At 56.5% G+C, this 13,277-nt stretch overlaps 1 protein-coding gene across 1 annotated transcript; it reads left to right on the plus strand.

The window, feature by feature from the left end:
• Positions 1-211: 211 nt before the first annotated feature.
• Positions 212-8,080, plus strand: ZC3H12A (zinc finger CCCH-type containing 12A). The gene is made up of 5 exons (XM_016219959.2): positions 212-647; positions 4,914-5,053; positions 6,079-6,313; positions 6,744-6,850; positions 7,021-8,080. The coding sequence occupies exons 1-5, from the start codon at positions 253-255 to the stop codon at positions 7,899-7,901; spliced, it is 1,758 nt and encodes a 585-aa protein (XP_016075445.1). The 5' UTR covers positions 212-252; the 3' UTR covers positions 7,902-8,080.
• Positions 8,081-13,277: the final 5,197 nt, after the last annotated feature.

Consider the following 13,277-nt stretch of genomic DNA (forward strand, 5'->3'; position numbering starts at 1 on the left):
GGCCCTGTTTCATCCTTGGGAATGGCGATCCCTAGCTAGGAGAGCTTTTGAGAGGACTAACAGATGTATGTATAGTGCCACCAGTGTTGCCTCATCCTGTTGGATGGGGCGGGGCTGGAGAGGGATGGAAGAGAGCCATTCCCCCTCCCTAACCCTGTGTTTTTCCTACCAGGAGCTGTGACAGGTGCCTTCCACCAGTCTGATCTGTGAATGGTGGTGGAGAGAGGCCCACCCAGGAAGCCAGCCCCCACCATGAGTCTGTGGGAACCTGAAGACAGCCACAGCTGCCAAGTTATCCCCAGGTCAGCCCAGAAGCCCCCCACTGAGGAGGCCTCTGCTGCCGAGCTGCAGATGAAGGTGGACTTCTTCCGAAAGCTGGGCTACTCATCTGCTGAGATCCACAGCGTCCTGCAGAAGCTGGGGGTCCACGCAGACACCAACACAGTGCTGGGCGAGCTAGTGAAACATGGGTCAGCACCTGAGCGGGAGCGCCAGGCCTCTCCGGACCCCTGTCCTCAGCTTCCTCTGGTCCCCCGGGGTGGGGGCACCCCCAAGCCTCCCACCCTGGAGCCCTCACCCCTAGAGGAAGACAAGGAGGGCAGTGACCTGAGGCCCGTGGTCATCGACGGGAGTAATGTGGCCATGAGGTACGTGTCACTTTTGCAGCCAAGACGTGGCCGGGAATGGTGGCCCTGTGTCTGCCCCCCTGGTAGAGGGGCCTTCAGGAAAGAGTTTGACCTCTTCTCACACACTAGTCTAGAGGAGGGCAAAGCCCTTCTTCACTGAGGCCCTACTGTGTGCCAGGAAGCTCCCATAATCATCGTGGCTTCTTGGAAGTGGTTTTGCTAGGAATGTTTTAGGGATGAGAACGGAGGCTCAAAGACTTGCTGGGGTCACACTACTGGGGAGCAGTAGAGCAAAGATTGGAACTTGGGTCCTCTGTCTCCAGAGCTCACCTTGTGCTGTTTGTGCCTTCCCGAGGGCCAACACTCTCAGTCTGAGACCCTCTCCCATGCCTCGAGGCAGTACAGTGGCAGGGGTGAGACTGGCCTCCAGCTCACTCACAGAGGGCCTGGAGTCCCTTACCCTTGCTGAGCCGCCTTTCTTCATCTGCAAGACAAGGCTAACCCAACCCCTCAGGTGGTGGTTGTAAGGAGTCCACGCAGTACCTAGACAGCGTAACTACTCAGGAAACAGCAGTAGTTGATATTACAATTATTTGGGTCTGGGCTTCTGGCACCTTGTTGTCTCAGATCTGGGCTCCTGTGGAAGCAGGCCCAGCTCTTGATAGCTGTGACCAAGGGTGACCTCGAGGATCTGGCTCGATGAGGGGGCGTGACCTAATGCTTTGGCTTCAGGTGAGCTGTGACTTGGGTCCATTCTAATTCAGCTGGAGCCACCTGGACTGGACTGGGTTCTGGGGGCTCCATGGGGCCAGATCCAGGACTCCACCCCAGTACCCCTTCCCCCCATGTAGGCTTTAACAAGGAATGGGGTGGGATGGGGCCAGGCTTGTCCCTGGATCCTGCTTTCTTCCAGTCCCTCCAATGAGGGCTGGTGAATCAGGGCTGGCAGATGGATTGTTCACAAGGAAAAGTTCCTGTGGGTGTGAATGGGGAGACCCCAGACATGGGTGGGGTACTGGCTGCCCTCGAGGATCTCCCATGTGTGCTGCTTGAGAGACCCCTTGGCCCCCTCAGTCCCTCCCCCTACCCATCTGGGTCAAGTCAGCTGTCTGGTTGGTCCTGGCCCAGGTTAGCTGTCTTTAGGTCAGTCTTCCCATATCTGAAATGGGTGGAAGGTTGGGTAAAACTGGCTCCCACATGCCAGTGGCAGCTGGTCACAGCCTGTGCTTTGAAAGTTAGGGGTGCCCTCTCAGGCTCCATCAGCGTGTGGCTGGGATGGGTCTGTGACTCCTTCCTCTGGGAGCTTGGGTCGGAGTGCTGAACGCAGCGGCAACCATGTGCTGTGTGTGTTTGTATCCTGGCAGAAGGAGGGGCCTGGGAGGGAGGAGGGGCAGATGGAGGTGGATGGCCGGGGGAGCTGGCTGGAGAGGCCGAGCTGCTGGGGGTTTCTGAGCTCAGGCCGTAGCTGGAGGGGAATTCCAGCCTCAGACTTCCTGTCTCAGCTGTTTCTAGGTTCCTGCCCTGCTGCCCCTCCCCCACAGGGGCAGGCGGGCCAGCCCCCACCATATGCAAATTGTGGGGAAATTCACCTCTGTTTCCTTCTAAGGGAATTTTTCTCTAGCTGGGCCCAGCCCTGGCAGATCTTTTCACCTGGGTAGCCTGGTTTAACCCTGCCCTCTTTGCTAGGGTGGGAGCCGCTGAGCTGGAGCCTCTTACCCATGTCTAGTTAGCCAGGCGGAGGGGCCCTGACCTTCTGGGTAAACAGGACTGCGGTGGAGGTGGGAGGATGTCTAGTTTTCCTGTGCTGGCAGAGCTTCCTCCATTGCTAGGAGAGGGACTGAAGCTAGCTGTAGGGAGGCATTTCCAGCCTGGAGGGCAGTACCTGGTGGTCTACTTCTGCCCAAAGTAAGGCTCTGATTACCTGCCCGGGAAATATTCTTAAGGTTAGGGCTGCTGAGAGCAGACTTGTCCCCAGCCAAGGTTTTTGATGCCCAGAGGCAGTAGGCTGTCCTGGAAGCCCTGGCATCCCAGTGAGTCCCAGGGCTTGAAGATGCTAGCCTAGGATGGGGCATATGCATGTATGCACGTGTGTATAGGAGGAGTAGGTGGATGCATGTGCAGACTGCATACCTAAGAGAGGAAACCAAGCCAGAGATGATCACACCCCTGGGGTGTTGGGAAGATAGAGCAGAAGGCCCAGGGAAGGGAGTGCTGTGATGGGGGGAGCAGAGCACCAAGTACTGCCCTCCCAGGCCAGGAGTGCCTCCATACAGCCAACTTAGTACCTCACTGCAGTGTGCATTATGAGGACAGACCAAGGGCCTTGACCCATCCTGGAAGGTCAGGAAAGGCTTCTCAGAGGTGGTGACACCTCACATGGGACCTGATAGAGGAGAAGTTTGCCAGATTGTGTCATTATTCCTGTCCCCAGCCTGCCCCTCCCTCCTAACACTTTGTTCAAAGTCAAGTGTGGAGCTTTTTATTCCTAAGTAAACTTCAGATCTTGCTGTTGGGGACAGGAAGGCAATCCAGTGGCCCCAGACTTGGGTTCTGTCTCGTCTCACTAGCCGGGGGATCTTAGATGAGTCTCAGAGCCTCGGTTTTTCCTTCACTGCAGCTAGCTTTGGTAAGGTGAAGGAAGGAGGTGTGTGATGCATCTGGCCTCTGATAGGAGCTGGTACCCGCTGCTCCCTGCTCCATCCCCACCGTCAGGGTTGGCAGCTGTCTGAGCATCAGCATAGTGGTTATGAGCACAGGCTCTGGGCTTGCATCTCTGTTCCTCAGTTGCTACTATATGATGCTGGCAACTAGTCGCCCTCTTGGACCAATTTTTTCACCTGAACAAAGGGGAAGGGAGCCTTGAATGCCAGGAGGGTTGCTGATGGTTCTCTGTTAAGCACAGAGATCAGGGCCTGGCTCAGAGCGCTCAGTAAATGTTAACTTTTATCATAAACTTGCCGGCGGATTTACCTGGCGGGGATGAGCCCTGCCTTCAGGCTGGACTTTGTCTCCCCTACAGTTTACAGAGACCTTCAGACCCGGGAGTCCCAGCCTCACCCCCAGACAGCTTCTGTGCCCCCCAGCTGCCCTGCCTCCTCCTCTACCTCCTCTTGTGGCTGCAGCTATCACCCCCCCCCCCCCAAAGCCACCCGCAGGATGTGGTCGGCCATGGACTTGCCTCTTTTGTGTAACGTTTATTCTGTTTAATTTGCCAAATATGAGAGTCTGAGTTGTTCACTGAGGGATTAGGGAGGGGCAGCAGTGTTGGGGCGGGATCCCCAGCTGGCCTTTTCCAGCCCCTCAGCCTGGTCCAGAGCCCTTCCACCCCACCCAGTATAACCTGCAAGCCCCCATCCCCTTCCATCCCCCCAGGAATCCAACGAGAACCTCCTCTTTTCTTTGGGTCAAGCAAACAGAAAAGTTGTCCCACTGATATGGGCTCTTCTTAAGGAGTCTACAGATGGCCAGGCCCATTTTTCAGATAGAGAGACTGAGCCAGAGCAACCCAGCAGCATCTCAGGGCTTTATCTGGATCCAGCTACATGGAGTGAGGTCTGGTCATGAGACCATGGCAGGGGCATGTCCTGAGCCCCAGCTTTCCTGCTCCCAGAGTCTGCTGCTCTGGACAGTCTGCCTCAGGTCATGCCCTTTTGAGAGGGGTAGACAGAGGGCAGGGCACCCTAGGCATTTTGGGGAATTGGCGGTCTTGAGAGGAAAAGCAGTAAGTATCCTTTCACTTTCAAACCAAACCGAAAGGCTCCTCGCAGCCTCCTCCGTCTGCTGCTGCGCTCCCCTTCGCTTTCCTCTGTCCCAGCCCCTGAGTTTAGAACAGGACTGAACTTTAATCCAGCTTTAATCCGGAGCAATCTGGTTTCTCTTCTGTTAGTGGGCGGGTGCCTTCCCCACCCCCACTCTGGACGAGGGAGGGATGGTGACTCAGTCTGCTTGTGTACATCTGTGTCCCCTTGGTCCCAGCACCCCCGGGTGGGGCAGGAACCAGAAGTCTCTGGTGCCTTTTCCCCCACCCCCAGGTGTGTTGCAAGCAGCCTGACCCTCCCCCACGTGGGGAGCGAGTGCTGCCAGATTCCTGGGCGTTTCCTCACTGTTGGGAGATGGAACCTCAGGGAAAGTCCCAAGTCTGGCCATCCTGGGCGCTGTGGGAACCGGGAGGGAATGCAGGCCTTGGGCCCCCAGCCAGAGGGTGGTGGGCTGAGCCAGGGTAGGGGCTGGAGTGTGACCACATCCCTCCTGCCTAGGCTGACCCCCCTCCCCTCTCCTCCCCTGCAGCCACGGGAACAAGGAGGTCTTCTCCTGCCGGGGCATCCTGCTGGCCGTGAACTGGTTTCTGGAGCGGGGCCACACAGACATCACAGTGTTTGTACCATCCTGGAGAAAGGAGCAGCCTCGGCCCGATGTGCCCATCACAGGTGAGGAACACCTCCGGAACAGGGTGGTCTTGCTGCCCCAGGAGCCCTGGTTCTCCCCGGAACAGACCCTTTGTGTGTGACCGACAACTTCTAGGCCTCAAGCAGGGACCAGCATTTCTTTTCTTGGCTTGTGCTGTCCTCAGCGTCCCTGCTCTGAGCAGTGGTCATTTGAGGTCATCTTGTGCAGCTCTGCCTCTGAGTACTGGGTACGTCCCTCAGCTAACGGTGGGACGCCCTCTCCGCATCCCCAGTGGTACAGGGGCAGCATAGTGGGTGGCTGAGCCCACGGGCTCTGGAATCCTGGCTCTGTCCCTTCTGGGCACCTCACTTGGAGTCACTTGCTCCTCATCTGAGACGGGGGTGGGGGCTGATAATCTCACAGGGCTATTGTGAGGATCACATGAGTTAATGCGTGATAAGTGCTCAGAAAGGTGCCTGGCACATAGTAAATGCTCAGTAAATGCTAGCTATTAACCACTGTTCTTTTAACAAGAGCCCCCTAACGTTTGGGAGTAAACCCTGGGTTTATTTCCCTAGAAGTCTTGAGATCTGGGGACAGGCTGGCTGAGGCCACCCACTGTAGGAGAAGTGGCCCCTTCTGGATGGGCTCTTGTAGCTTTGTCCTGGCTACACAAGAGACAGAGCCAAGACACATGTCCTGCCCCAGCTCAAGCTGGGGCTCATTCACAGACCCCTGCGGGACCAGCTGGGTGGGCACCAAAGCCAGGCCCCTCTGTGGCATGAACATACCTGATGTCCAGAAGGAGAGAAGGACAGGCCCCAGTTCTGTGCTCTGGAGCCTTTGCTGAGTGGACCTACAGGCCCATTCTCAGGCATTCTTGATTTTTAGGCAGCAGACTGTGTACAAGGCCCAGGTGAGGGGCTGAAGTGTGGCAGTGGCCTCAGCAGAGTCGCTTCCTTCCCCGGAGGCAGGAGCTCCTGTGCCAGCCACCAGGTTAGGGAGCCCAGTGGGCCTGGCTTTGGGTCCAGTCTGGGCTCTGACCTGTGCCCCTGCTGCCTCCCAGACCAGCACATCCTGCGAGAACTGGAGAAAAAGAAGATCCTGGTGTTCACACCGTCGCGGCGCGTGGGCGGCAAACGTGTGGTGTGCTATGATGACCGCTTCATCGTGAAACTGGCCTACGAGTCTGATGGGGTGGTGGTCTCCAATGACACGTACCGGGACCTCCAGGGCGAGCGGCAGGAGTGGAAGCGTTTCATCGAGGAGCGGCTACTCATGTACTCCTTCGTCAATGACAAGTGCGTTCCCGCCTGGGGGAGGGGGGCTCCACCGGCCGATCCAGGCAGCTTTGCTAGGGAGATGGACACAGCACTGCCTAAGAAGGGTCAGGCTGGGACCCGGCTGATGCAGGGGGTTTTGACAGAGCTGTAGCGTTTTTGTAAAATCCTCCTTCAAGGATGTGGTCAGTGGTTCCAAGAGAGCCTTCCGATTCCCAGCACTAAATCTCTGACCAGAGGCCAGTGGACGCAGCATTCGATTCAGATTTTCAGGTTGCCCGCCTACCTATGGCCTCAGAGAGCTCCCAGCATGAGGGTTGCCCAGGGACGTCCTGCTGGATGGGCACCAGATTTAGGAGCTGCCCTCCTATAATTCCGAGTGAGGCTTACCACTGTCCAGCCCCCTCCCGGCACTTGGAAGTCCCCCTCATATCTCCCACCTATTCTGCAGGTTTATGCCCCCCGATGACCCTTTGGGCCGTCACGGGCCGAGCCTGGACAACTTCCTGCGTAAGAAGCCACTCACAGCCGAGCACAGGAAGCAGCCATGTCCCTATGGTAAGAGAACCAGCTCCACCCTCTCTGACCCTCCTTACTCCTTCCCCTTCCTCTCACCTAAGTTGGCCTGGGCTCAAGTTCTTCCTCTCGGGACCACCCACCCCCAAGTTTCCTGTGCCACCCCTGGTCATCAAGATCCCCTGCTCAGAACCCCCCTTCCTTCTCTCCAGGGAGGAAGTGCACCTACGGGATCAAGTGTCGGTTCTTCCACCCTGAGCGACCAAGCCGTCCCCAGCGCTCCGTGGCAGATGAGCTCCGTGCCAATGCCCGCCTCTTGCCCCCTAGGGCCCCTGGCAAAGACAGAAGTAGCCGGCGGCCTTCACCTCCACCTCAGCCTGGCTCTCTGTCCACAGAGCATAAGCAGTGCAGCCTGGAAGGGAAGAAACTAGGAGCCCAGGCACCCCCAGGACCCCACCAAGAGGTTCTACCACAGACCTTTGTCCCAGCGACCACGGGCAGGAGCCTTCCACCTAGTGGAAGCAGTGGTGGCAGCTTTGGGCCCACCGACTGGTTCCCACAGACCCTGGACTCACTCCCATATACATCCCAGGACTGCCTGGACTCAGGCATCGGCTCCCTGGAGAGCCAGATGTCAGAACTGTGGGGGGGTCGAGGAGGGGGCTCTGGCGAGTCGGGCCCCCTTCGGGGCCCTTACACTGGCTACAACCCCTACGGGGCTGAGCTCCCAACCACTCCAGCCTTCCCTGCCCTCGGACGGGCCGTGGGCTCTGGCCACTTCAGTGTCCCTGCCGACTATGCACCCCCACCCGCTGCCTTTCCACCTCGAGAGTACTGGTCTGAGCCATACCAGCTGCCCCAGCCCACCCCAGTCCTCCGGGAGCCCCAGGTGCCGAGCCCAGGGGCTGACAGGGGCCCATGGGGTGGGGCAGGCAGCCTGGCCAAGGAGCGAGCCAGTGTGTATACCAAGCTGTGTGGTGTCTTCCCCCCACGCCTGGTTGAGGCTGTGATGGGGCGCTTCCCACAGCTCCTGGACCCCCAGCAGCTGGCTGCTGAGATCCTCTCCTACAAGTCCCAGCACCTTGGTGAATAGGGGGCCCTGGTGGCCCTCTGTGGCTGGGCTGCAGGCCATGGAACAGCTGGTTCCCAGCCCCAAGGCCCACCCTGGAGGCTGGACAGAGGGAGGATTAAAGTAGGGAAGGGAACCCACAAACCAAAGATACTGTAGGATTGGTTCTGACCCACTCGGCACCTTTAGCTGTCTGCCTGAGTGGCTCAGAAGCGATCACCCTGTTGATACACATTGTATCTCTGTAGTTTAAGGAGACGCTGCCGGTAACGGCCGTCAGTCCGTGGCTAAAGCCCAAACCCTTTCTCTCAGAGGGCGGGGAGGAAGGCCTGGGGAGCAGAGGCCTGGGCTGGGGGCCCTGTGCACGGCCCCCCACCTCCGCCCCGTCCCTGGGATGCCGGCCTTGGCTGGCTAGTTGGGCACCGTGTGCCTGCCCTCCAAGGGCCCCTCCTCTAAGCCAATGAGGCCTCATCCATGCCCTCTCTCGGGCATGAGGCTTCATGTTAGTAAGCAAGATGCTTCTTAATAACCCACCTTCTATCCACTCAGTTCTCCTATCCCATCACCCCTGCCAGGGGTCAAGAACCCTCTGCCCCTGCCCTCTCTTCCTCCCCCATTCTCTGCACTTGGAGTCATCTCACCCTTCCCCACAGGTGGGGGGAGACATGTGTAATGTTAATATGTTAAGTGGAAAGTTCTTGCCTCCCTGACATCAATAAAGTATAATGTGAGCCCCTTTAAGAGATGATGGTCTTTGTTATGATGGTCAAGCTTGCAGCTTGAGCTGGCTGTTGGGTGAGGGGAGGTCAGAGGTGTACACACGGACCTGCCAAGCTCCACCAAGAGTGCTCATTCCCTTTGGGACAGAGGCATTCTTGCTGAGGCCCTGGACACAGGCAGGGGTGGGGAAGGTGGGAAGCAGAAGTGTAAAAGAGCCTGGAGTCCTGAGATGTGGGAGGGTGGGGGGAAAGCTTCCCTTTTTCTGTCCTGTGACCAGAACTGGAGATGGGAAACTACCTGGCTGAGAAAATAGCTTCCATGGGAGCTGGGTGGAGTGGGTGTGGGGGAGCCCTCAGGCTCTGGCCCTGTCCTCCTAGAGATTGTGCAGTCAGAGCAGACAGAGCAGGGTGTACTGGGGCAGAAGCAGCCTGGAAAGGCAATGCCAGGGTAACCCAAGGGGGGAGATAGAGGTCCTGGTCCCCAAATTCAACTGGCTCTGCCACAGATTATGTCACCTGGGGCAAGTGACTACTCTGGGTCTCAGTTTCCTCATCTATGAAGTGGGGATAATCATGGTACCTACTGAACAGGGTTGTAATGAGTACATGAGGTCATGCTGGACATGCTGGGTGTGTAACCCAATGCCTGGCACATAGTAAGTGCTCATTGAAGGGCCTCTGGTGTTGCTCTGGGTGGGTTCTGTTCACTTCCACCTACCATCTCAACCTTTCCATCTGCCCCTAGAAGGAAAGAGGTCACGCAGGAATATGCATCTCTCTCTCTCTCTTTTTTTTTTTTTTTGCAGATAAAGAAATGAGGTATAAATGTTAACTATTTTAAGTGAAAAGCTGGGCTGTCAGATGATCCCCAAACAAATGCCATCAGCAGGGGAAGTGGAAAAAATACAGTTTTAATCATTATATCTTTGAACATCTCACCTAATTTGTGCTTATTGTTTGTGAAGCTTTTATAGCATCTCTATATATATTTTTAAGAAACTGCTTTACCACAGAACAGCTGTGCAGCGTGTTGAAGAAAATGCCACTGGGCCCCCACCCCGTCCACGCCGAACCTTCCTTAGCTGCCCGCACTAAGGCAGGGATCTGTGTGCAATCCACAGCGTGCGGCATCAAGGTACCCCGGGCCTGCAGCTTCCGGCCTTCATGGGAAGTTTATTTGCACAAAGAAATACCACTGCCTTATTTATAAAAAAATTTTTCCCAATCAAGAAGTGTACTCCAGGTTAAAAGGCTATTTATGGGCCTTTGTTTGTTTTTATGGGACAGGAAGCTAACATACCGGATGGTCCTGTTCATTATCAGCTACTGGCAATGCTGAGTGACGGGCCCAAGGTCCCACGGAGAGGGATGGACTGGGGCAGGGCCTCAAGTTCAGGTCCCCTGGCCCCACAAGCCTAGGAGGGGAGGGCCCCTGAGAGGGATGGAGGCGGTGTGCTCAGCCTCACACCTCACAACCCTCTTCTGTTCACATCATTCACATAGGAATCCCTCCAGCGTGATGATGTGACCACCTCACCCACCTGCTCGGCAACAGGTACCCAGCAGCCCCACCTACCAGGCCTCCTCTATCTGTAACCACAATGGAGCATGAAGGCGGGGAGGCCTCAGCAGTGGCCTGGAAGCAGAATAGGTGCCTTCACCCCTCTTCCCATCCCACCAGCAGCTTGCCCATAGACTTGAGAGTTTACGCTTGGTCCTTGACCACCAGAGCTGCTCTTGGTCATTTGCTGCTTCTGCTTGAGGGGGTTGGGGGAGGCAGATCCTACAGGAGTGGGCAGGAGGTGGCATGTCCAGGCTGGCTGTGGCTAATGTCTGGAGGCCAAGTCTGTCCCTGCCAGCTTGTTGACAGGCACCAACAAGGGCAGCGGAGCCCATGTGGCAGGTGCCAGCTGGGGCTGGGCTCTGGGGAGGATTGAGCCAGTTCAGTGCCCTGTTGGCCTGAGCTTGTATCCTGTGCTTTCCCGGCAGCCCCATCCAGGGCTTGCAGCCTGCCCTCCAGGTCTCTTTCTCAATCTGACTCCTGGGCAGAGCCACTCAGAGGCTGCCAGGCCCAATGCCCAGGACATCTCTTCCATAAGTTGGTTTTTAACTGGGAAGTTCTTCCCACCACCTCTTGTCCCACCCTCTGAAGCACCTTTATGGATGGGGCCTGTGTCCCCACCTGCAACAGGGACCCAATGATGCTTGCATCTCTCCAGATTTGACAATTCTTCAGTTAGAGTGGCAGCAGCATGAGAGGAGGAAGTCCTGGGTTCCAGTCCCCCTCGCTGGCTGTGTGGCCCTGGGCAACTCCCCGCCCCTCCCGGAGCCCCAGCTCCCTGGCCTGCCTCACGAGCTGCTGTAAGGGCCTCGCTGGCTGTGTGAAGGAAAGGGTGGCAGGGCCTGGACCTGATCCTGGGACAGTAGCTCAGGCACAGAGGCACTAGAGGGGATCAAATGCGGGCAGCTGCCCCGCCTGCTTTCCTCCTCCTTTTTTCCTGGTTCCAGAGGCTGAAAGACTGATGGGGAAACCAGCAAGTATGCAAATTCCTGCCTTGTTGGGAAATGATCCTGGGGAGCTCAGGCCTCCTGCCAGCCCTTCCCTGAACCCCCGCAGTCCCCCACCCCGGCCTGGGGCTGTCACCAGCACAAGTTGTCTCTCACATGGGTTAACCCCACTGGGGGTGCAGAGTGACTGTGGAGCCCTCAGCCACCCTGGCAGAGAATGTACTGGCCCATGGCAGGATGAAATTCCTTGCCCTGAATGTCCCCACCCACTCTGTCCCCATATCACTTTGCCAGCCTGAGAAAAACCCAGCTGTCCCTAAAGGTCTGGGGACCTAAACTAGGAGTAGGAGAGCTTTGGGGCTCCAGGGAAGCACCTCTCCCAGCCTCCTCCCCCCAATGCTAGCACCCCAAGCATGGCTAGTCTGCAGGGTGGTGTGGAGTGGCTGGGAAGAGGCCACCACTCACCACTGCAGCTGCCACTTCCTTTTCCCACCAGCACAGTTCTGTGCCCTCCTACCTTCCCCATGATTCCTGGAAGCCCCAGTTGGTCTCTCCTACACAGGGCAAGACCCCTGCCTGAGGGAGGTGCTGGGCAGGTCTCTGCCAGTGACAGGGTAAGCAAGAGAAACTGGGATTCAATGGGACAAAGGTCTGGGGGCTGGGGAGTGCTCTCAGCCTGAGCCCTGGGCCCAGCTGGGGCGCACTGGGCCCCAGGGGCTTGTGGCTCCAGAGAAGTCTGGCCAAGAATCAGCCTTCTTCTGCCCCATGGCCTCTCAAGTCTCTGGCTCATTTTTTTTCCCCTAGAACAGAGCAGAGTGGGTGGAGTGGAGGGAGGTGAGTAAGAGCCTCTTCTGAGGACCTCCTAATTCATGGGAAGGGTGTGGGAGATTTGGCTGAAAGAGTCAGGAAGTAGGGCCCTACAATTAAGAAAACCCAAGCCATCCCAGGTCATGGTATGTAAATCCTTCCAGCTAGTTCCTGGATGGGGAGTAGGCACCAGGCTATCACCCTGAGGTGTGGCCTCTTGAAGCCCATCTTCAAGGCAGCTGCTGGCGATTTTAAACAGCTTACTCACTTAAGAAATGTCTGTAAAACCAGGGGGAGAAAGGATCAGGCAACCCCACCCCCACTCCTACTGAGTTGGGCATGTTGCTGGGTGGGCAGGTCACTGGGAAAGAGTTCAAAGGCTCTGATTCTGACTGCTCCCTGGAGAAGAGCAGCAGCAAGGCCGGGCTACCGGCGGTGCTCTGCCTGCCACCTGCCGGCGCCTCCTGGTATGACCGCCTGTGGAACAGGAAGGGCGCTTGGCTGAAACAAAGGATCTTCAGCAGGGAATTCGTAATGGCATCTGCGGCTCCACTCTGGAAAGCAACACCAGAGGCCACTGCCATGCCTACTGCAAAGTTTAAGGTTCCAGAATATTCCAACTGTTCTGGGTAACAAACTACCCAAGTCAAATTCTCAGGAAGTGGAGGAATGGGAAGGAAGGAAGGAAGGAAGGAAGGAAGGAAGGAAGGAAGGAAGGAAGGAAGGAAGGAAGGAAGGAAGGAAGGAAGGGAGGAAGGAAGGAAGGGAGGGAGGGAGGGAGGGAGGGAGGGAGGGAGGGAGGGGACAGGAGGGGACGGGACGGGAGGGGAGGGGAGGGGAGGGGAGGGGAGGGGAGGGGAGGGGAGGGGAGGGAAAAGGGGGGGGAAGTATTCATTTTTTTAAAATGATATGAAGATGAATGAAATCCATGTGTTTAAACCCTTTGACACATACCCTTTGGCTCAGCAAACCCACTATTAAGAATTTATCCTACAGGTATTTAAACATACTTGCAAAATGAGGTGTGTAAAACACTATTCTAGTACTGGCTCAGTTGGTTGGAGCATCATCCCGTACACCAAAAGGTTGAGGGTTCGATCCAGGAGGCAACCAATTGATGTTTCTCACATTGATCTCTCTCTCTGTCCCCCCTTCCCCTCTCTTTAAAAATCAATGAACATATCCTCAGGTGAGGATTAAAAAAAAAAACCACTATACAACACAGCAAAAGATAGGAAACCACGTTAACACCACCAACAGAGGACTAGTTAAATAAATGTTGATATACTATACACAATGGAATATTAAATAGCCAATAGAAACGAGGCAACTGCACAGATAGAACATTTTCTAAGACATGTTGCTT

Source organism: Miniopterus natalensis, chromosome 9 (genome assembly GCF_054644295.1).
Source record: "Miniopterus natalensis isolate mMinNat1 chromosome 9, mMinNat1.hap1, whole genome shotgun sequence".
Classification (NCBI taxonomy): domain Eukaryota; kingdom Metazoa; phylum Chordata; class Mammalia; order Chiroptera; family Miniopteridae; genus Miniopterus; species Miniopterus natalensis.

What these genes read in the sequence shown, in the direction of transcription:
- ZC3H12A (XM_016219959.2), top strand. Translation starts at nt 253, where the DNA reads ATGAGTCTGTGGGAACCTGAAGACAGCCACAGCTGCCAAGTTATCCCC. An exon ending in GCCCGATGTGCCCATCACAG is followed by an intron (nt 5,054 to 6,078) that starts GTGAGGAACACC and finishes GCTGCCTCCCAG; the next exon opens with ACCAGCACATCCTGCGAGAA. An exon ending in TACTCCTTCGTCAATGACAA is followed by an intron (nt 6,314 to 6,743) that starts GTGCGTTCCCGC and finishes CCTATTCTGCAG; the next exon opens with GTTTATGCCCCCCGATGACC.